Here is a 7,500-nt window from a genome sequence, read left to right on the forward strand (position 1 = left end):
TCCACGTCTAGGGCCCTCACTGTGAGTACACACACACACACGCTCTCACCTCCTCCACGTCTAGGGCCCTCACTGTGAGTACACACACACACACGCTCTCACCTCCTCCACGTCTAGGGCCCTCACTCTGAGTACACACACACACACGCTCTCACCTCCTCCACGTCTAGGGCCCTCACTGTGAGTACACACACACACACAGACACACACACACACACGCTCTCACCTCCTCCACGTCTAGGGCCCTCACAGTGAGTACACACACACACACACACACAGACACACACACACACACGCTCTCACCTCCTCCACGTCTAGGGCCCTCACTGTGAGTACACACACACACACACACACACACACGCACACGCTCTCACCTCCTCCACGTCTAGGGCCCTCACTGTGAGTACACACACACACACACACAGACACACACACACACACACACACACGCTCTCACCTCCTCCACGTCTAGGGCCCTCACTGTGAGTACACACACACACACACACACACATACACACACGCACACGCTCTCACCTCCTCCACGTCTAGAGTCCTCACAGTGAGTATCCTTGGTGTCATCATCCTCTGTAGGAAAGACGTCCATCCATCCATCCATGACAACCCCGAAATACCTGATTGTATCATTTAGGAAAATGTTACGTTCTCTGTAGTTCATTCGTGGAATTATCAATCTGGGTTTTTTCCCCCGTGTAGTTTGGCTGCTGTGAGGCGCTGCATCTCCTGACCACCACCTTCCCAGCATGCACCTGGAGTACGGGCTGGCACTGTGGCTACGTCAGCTCCACCGTCACACACCCCAACCGTTCCAACCTCAACCGCTCCCGGGCACGCTCACACAGGTACACGCTCACACACACACACACACACCCCAACCGTTCCAACCTCAACCGCTCCCGGGCACGCTCACACAGGTACACGCTCACACACACACACACACACCCCAACCGTTCCAACCTCAACCGCTCCCGGGCACGCTCACACAGGTACACGCTCACGCACACACACACACACACACACACACACACCCCAACCGTTCCAACCTCAACCGCTCCCGGGCACGCTCACACAGGTACACGCTCACGCACACGACGCTCACACACACACTCACACAGGTACACGCTCACGCACACACACACACACACACACACACACACACACACACCCCAACCGTTCCAACCTCAACCGCTCCCGGGCGCGCTCACACAGGTACACGCTCACACACACACACACCCCAACCGTTCCAACCTCAACCGCTCCCGGGCACGCTCACACAGGTACACGCTCACGCACACACACACACACACACACACACACACACACACACACACACACGCTCACACAGGTACACGCTCACGCACACACACACACACACACACACACACACACACACGCACACGACGCTCACACAGGTACGCACACGCACGCACGCACACACACACACACACACACACACACACACACACACACACACACACACACACACACACACACACACACCCCTCAGTTTGGGGTTTGTATGTGATATTTCTCTCTCTCTCCCAGCCTCTCCCAGCCCGGCTCAGGTCCGTTAGAGGAAGGGAAGAGGACTCTAACAGTAGGGATGGCTAACATGGTGTTGTCTCTACTGTCCTCTGCATGGTTCCCTCTGGACCTCTCTGCTCACCAGGACGCTCTGCTGCTGGCCGGGAACCTGCTCGCTGGTACGTACCTGGACACAACACACCTGGACACAACACCTGGATACACCTGCTTGATGTTTTTACAATGTTTACAGAACGTTAGCACTCCTGGATACACCTGGATACACCTGCTTGATGTTTTTACAATGTTTACAGAACGTTAGCACTCCTGGATACACCTGCTTGATGTTATTGCAATGTTTAACTGTCCTGCGTTATTGCAATCTTTTATAAAACATTAGTACAACAATCGGTACAATCTTTACAGAACGTTAGCACACCTTTACAAACCCGTCGAACGTTATTACAACGTTATTACGACATAATTACAACCTTAACATAACATTAACCCAGCAGTGTCCGGGGGAACGCTGTAGCTGGTAACGTACCTGTCCCACGGTAGTACACAACTGACTGTATATGCAGCCCAAGTAACATTTACACAACATTCAGCTGTCGCGTTTCCCAACATTAACCTCTTCAACGTTCTCCCAGCGGCAGCCCCAAAGTGTATGCGTAGTCCCTGGGCGGGGGGGGAGGAGGAGGGCGGGCCAGCCCCCAGTAAAGCAGAGGAGCCCTGGGCAGCGGTGGGGGAGCGCCCCCTAGTGGTCCTTGTGGAGCAGCTCTTCTCTCACATCCTCAAGATACTCAACATCTGTGCCCACGTGCTGGACGACGCGCTGCCCGGACCCGCCCTCAAGGTGTGTGTCTGTGTGTGTGTGTGTGTGTGTGTGTGTGTGTGTGTGTGTGTCTGTGTGTAAACAATGTTAAGTCAGAGATGCAAAGGGATAATTAACAGCGGAATTAAAAAAACTTTTCTGGGTGTTGTTAGACTTCTGCCGTCAAGGTAACCAACATTCACACAGTTTTCCCCAAATAACCATGAGGCTGGGTGGAACTAGACTTTTATACCGGTTGGAATACTGCAGCTGGTCATTGTATAATGTTAAAACAGATTTCCCAGCTGATTGCTTTACATTTGGAGAGATAATCAGCTTCTTGAGTCATTGAAGCTACAGTGCATTCAGAAAGTATTCAGACCCCTTGACTTTTTCCACATTTTGTTACGTTACAGCCTTGTGGATAAAAAAAATTGTTTTTCCCCTCATCAATTTTACACACAATACCCCATAATGACAAAGCAAAAACAGGTTCTTAGACATGTTTGCATTTATTAAAAACAAAAAACTGAAATATCTCAGCGATTTTACAGCCTCGAGTCTTCTTGGGTATGATGCTACAAGCTTGGCACACCTGTATTTGGGGAGTTTCTCCCATTCTTCTCTGCAGATCCTCTCATGCTCTGTCAGGTTGGATGGGGAGAGTCGCTGCACAGCTGTTTTCAGGTCTCTCCAGAGATGTTCAATCTGGTTCAAGTCCGGGCTCTGGCTGGGCCACTCAAGGTCATTCAGAGACTTGTCCCAAAGCCAGTCTTGCATTGTCTTGGCTGTTGGAAGGTGAACCTTCGCCCCAGTCTGAGGTCCTGAGCGCTCTGGAGCAGGTTTTCATCAAGGATCTCTCTGTACTTTGCTCCGTTCATCTTTCCCTCGATCCTGACTAGTCTCCCAGTCCCTGCCGCTGAAAAACACCCCCACAGCATGATGCTGCCACCACCATGCTTCACCGTAGGGATGGTGCCAGGTTTCCTCCAGACGTGACACTTGGCATTCAGGCCAAAGAGTTCAATCTTGGTTTCATCAGACCAGAGAATATTGTTTCTCATGGTCTGAGAGTCCTTTAGGTGCCTTTTGGCAAACTCCAAGCGGGCTGTCATGTGCCTTTTACTGAGAAGTGGCTTCCGTCTGGCCACTCTACCATAAAGGCCTGATTGGTGGAGTGCTACAGAGATGGTTGTCCTTCTGGAAGGTTCTCCCATCTCCACAGAGGAACTCCCTGACCAAGGCCCTTCTTCCCCGGTTACTCAGTTTGGCCGGGCGGCCAGTTCTAGGAAGAGACTTGGTGCTTCCAAACTTCTTCCATTTAAGAATGATGGAGGCCACTGTCATCTTGGGGACCTTCAATGCTGCAGAAATTCTTTGGTACCCTTTCCAGATCTGTGCCTCGACACAATCCTGTCTCGGAGCTCTGCGGACAATTCTTTCAACCTTATGGCTTGGTTTTTGCTCTGACATGCACTGTCAACTATGGAACGTTATATAGACAGGTGTGTGCCTTTCCAAATCATGTCCAATCAATTGAATTTACCACAGGTGGACTCCAAGTTGTAGAAACATCTCAAGAATGATCGATGGAAACAGGGTGCACCTGAGCTCAATTTCGAGTCTCATAACAAAGGGTCTGAATACTTATGTATTATTTTATTTATATATATATACTTTTGCAAATATTTCTAAAAACCTGTTTTTGCTTTGTCATTATGGGGTGTTATGTGTAGATTGATGAGGAGAAAAATGTATTTAATCCATTTTAGAATAAGGCTGTAACTTAACAAAATCTGGAAAAAGTCAAGGGGTCTGGATACTTTCCAAATGCACTGTACTTAATCAAGATATTTCCCAATGTCATATTGGGAGTATCAAGGTGAAGGTGGTTGACTTGTGTTTTGAAGACAGAATATGTTGTCTTCTATGTACTGATATCCCCAGGTCACCCTGCCCTCCCTAGCCAACGCTCCCTCTCTCAGTGTTGTCCTCTCTGTCCCCCAGGTCACCCTGCCCTCCCTAGCCAACGCTCCCTCTCTCTGTGTTGTTCTCTCTGTCCCCCCAGGTCACCCTGCCCCTCCCTAGCCAACGCTCCCTCTCTCAGTGTTGTTCTCTCTGTCCCCCCAGGCCACCCTGCCCTCCCTAGCCAACGCTCCCTCTCTCAGTGTTGTTCTCTCTGTCCCCCAGGCCACCCTGCCCTCCCTAGCCAACGCTCCCTCTCTCAGTGTTGTTCTCTCTGTCCCCCAGGCAACCCTGCCCTCCCTAGCCAACGCTCCCTCTCTCAGTGTTGTTCTCTCTGTCCCCCAGGCTACCCTGCCCTCCCTAGCCAACGCTCCCTCTCTCAGTGTTGTTCTCTCTGTTCCTCAGGCCACCCTGCCCTCCCTAGCCAACGCTCCCTCTCTCAGTGTTGTTCTCTCTGTCCCCCAGGCCACCCTACCCTCCCTAGCCAACGCTCCCTCTCTCAGTGTTGTTCTCTCTGTCCCCCAGGCCACCCTGCCCTCCCTAGCCAACGCTCCCTCTCTGTGTTGTTCTCTCTGTCCCCCAGGCCACCCTGCCCTCCCTAGCCAACGCTCCCTCTCTCAGTGTTGTTCTCTCTGTCCCCCAGGCTACCCTGCCCTCCCTAGCCAACGCTCCCTCTCTCAGTGTTGTTCTCTCTGTCCCCCAGGCCACCCTGCCCTCCCTAGCCAACGCTCCCTCTCTCAGTGTTGTTCTCTCTGTCCCCCTAGGCCACCCTGCCCTCCCTAGCCAACGCTCCCTCTCTCAGTGTTGTTCTCTCTGTCCCCCCAGGCCACCCTGCCCTCCCTAGCCAACGCTCCCTCTCTCAGTGTTGTTCTCTCTGTCCCCCAGGCCACCCTGCCCTCCCTAGCCAACGCTCCCTCTCTCAGTGTTGTCCTCTCTGTCCCCCCAGGCCACCCTGCCCTCCCTAGCCAACGCTCCCTCTCTCAGTGTTGTTCTCTCTGTCCCCCCAGGCCACCCTGCCCTCCCTAGCCAACGCTCCCTCTCTCAGTGTTGTTCTCTCTGTCCCCCAGGCCACCCTGCCCCTCCCTAGCCAACGCTCCCTCTCTCAGTGTTGTTCTCTCTGTCCCCCCAGGCCACCCTGCCCTCCCTAGCCAACGCTCCCTCTCTCAGTGTTGTTCTCTCTGTCCCCCAGGCCACCCTGCCCTCCCTAGCCAACGCTCCCTCTCTGTGTTGTTCTCTCTGTCCCCCCAGGCCACCCTGCCCCTCCCTAGCCAACGCTCCCTCTCTCAGTGTTGTTCTCTCTGTCCCCCCAGGCCACCCTGCCCTCCCTAGCCAACGCTCCCTCTCTCAGTGTTGTTCTCTCTGTCCCCCAGGCCACCCTGCCCCTCCCTAGCCAACGCTCCCTCTCTCAGTGTTGTTCTCTCTGTCCCCCCAGGCCACCCTGCCCTCCCTAGCCAACGCTCCCTCTCTCAGTGTTGTTCTCTCTGTCCCCCAGGCCACCCTGCCCTCCCTAGCCAACGCTCCCTCTCTCAGTGTTGTTCTCTGTCCCCCCAGGCCACCCTGCCCCTCCCTAGCCAACGCTCCCTCTCTCAGTGTTGTTCTCTCTGTCCCCCAGGCCACCCTGCCCCTCCCTAGCCAACGCTCCCTCTCTCAGTGTTGTTCTCTCTGTCCCCCCAGGCCACCATGCCCTCCCTAGCCAACGCTCCCTCTCTCAGTGTTGTTCTCTCTGTCCCCCCAGGCCACCATGCCCTCCCTAGCCAACGCTCCCTCTCTCAGTGTTGTCCTCTCTGTCCCCAAGGCCACCCTGCCCCTCCCTAGCCAACGCTCCCTCTCTGTGTTGTCCTCTCTGTCCCCAAGGCCACCCTGCCCCTCCCTAGCCAACGCTCCCTCTCTCAGTGTTGTTCTCTCTGTCCCCCAGGCTACCCTGCCCTCCCTAGCCAACGCTCCCTCTCTCAGTGTTGTTCTCTCTGTCCCCCAGGCCACCCTGCCCTCCCTAGCCAACGCTCCCTCTCTCAGTGTTGTTCTCTCTGTCCCCCTAGGCCACCCTGCCCTCCCTAGCCAACGCTCCCTCTCTCAGTGTTGTTCTCTCTGTCCCCCAGGCCACCCTGCCCTCCCTAGCCAACGCTCCCTCTCTCAGTGTTGTTCTCTCTGTCCCCCCAGGCCACCCTGCCCTCCCTAGCCAACGCTCCCTCTCTCAGTGTTGTTCTCTCTGTCCCCCCAGGTCACCCTGCCCTCCCTAGCCAACGCTCCCTCTCTCAGTGTTGTTCTCTCTGTCCCCCAGGCCACTCTGCCCTCCCTAGCCAACGCTCCCTCTCTCAGTGTTGTTCTCTCTGTCCCCCCAGGCCACCCTGCCCCTCCCTAGCCAACGCTCCCTCTCTCAGTGTTGTTCTCTCTGTCCACCAGGCCACCCTGCCCTCCCTAGCCAACGCTCCCTCTCTCAGTGTTGTTCTCTCTGTCCCCCCAGGCCACCCTGCCCCTCCCTAGCCAACGCTCCCTCTCTCAGTGTTGTTCTCTCTGTCCCCCCAGGCTACCCTGCCCTCCCTAGCCAACGCTCCCTCTCTCAGTGTTGTTCTCTCTGTCCCCCCAGGCCACCCTGCCCTCCCTAGCCAACGCTCCCTCTCTCAGTGTTGTTCTCTCTGTCCCCCAGGCCACCCTGCCCTCCCTAGCCAACGCTCCCTCTCTCAGTGTTGTTCTCTCTGTCCCCCAGGTCACCCTGCCCTCCCTAGCCAACGCTCCCTCTCTCAGTGTTGTTCTCTCTGTCCCCCAGGCCACCCTGCCCTCCCTAGCCAACGCTCCCTCTCTCAGTGTTGTTCTCTCTGTCCCCCAGGTCACCCTGCCCCTCCCTAGCCAACGCTCCCTCTCTCAGTGTTGTTCTCTCTGTCCCCCCAGGCCACCCTGCCCTCCCTAGCCAACGCTCCCTCTCTCAGTGTTGTTCTCTCTGTCCCCCAGGCCACCCTGCCCTCCCTAGCCAACGCTCCCTCTGTGTTGTTCTCTCTGTCCCCCCAGGCTACCCTGCCCCTCCCTAGCCAACGCTCCCTCTCTCTGTGTTGTTCTCTCTGTCCCCCAGGCCACCCTGCCCTCCCTAGCCAACGCTCCCTCTCTCAGTGTTGTTCTCTCTGTCCCCCCAGGCCACCCTGCCCTCCCTAGCCAACGCTCCCTCTCTCTGTGTTGTTCTCTCT

General features: G+C 55.5%; 1 protein-coding gene across 1 annotated transcript in view; it reads left to right on the forward strand.

Annotated features, from left to right (window-relative positions):
- LOC311126311 (huntingtin-like) overlaps positions 1–7,500 on the forward strand; it is a gene marked incomplete at its 3' end in the record, with an annotated part of 36,705 nt that overhangs the window by 3,572 nt on the left and 25,633 nt on the right. The window contains exons 3-5 of the mRNA XM_084200321.1: positions 715–860; positions 1,564–1,721; positions 2,196–2,401. Of these exons, the coding sequence (XP_084056447.1) occupies positions 715–860; positions 1,564–1,721; positions 2,196–2,401 (510 nt within the window). The remainder of the gene's footprint in view (positions 1–714; positions 861–1,563; positions 1,722–2,195; positions 2,402–7,500) is intronic.

This window comes from Coregonus lavaretus (genome assembly GCF_964263955.1).
Source record: "Coregonus lavaretus genome assembly, contig: HAP1_SCAFFOLD_5581, whole genome shotgun sequence".
Classification (NCBI taxonomy): domain Eukaryota; kingdom Metazoa; phylum Chordata; class Actinopteri; order Salmoniformes; family Salmonidae; genus Coregonus; species Coregonus lavaretus.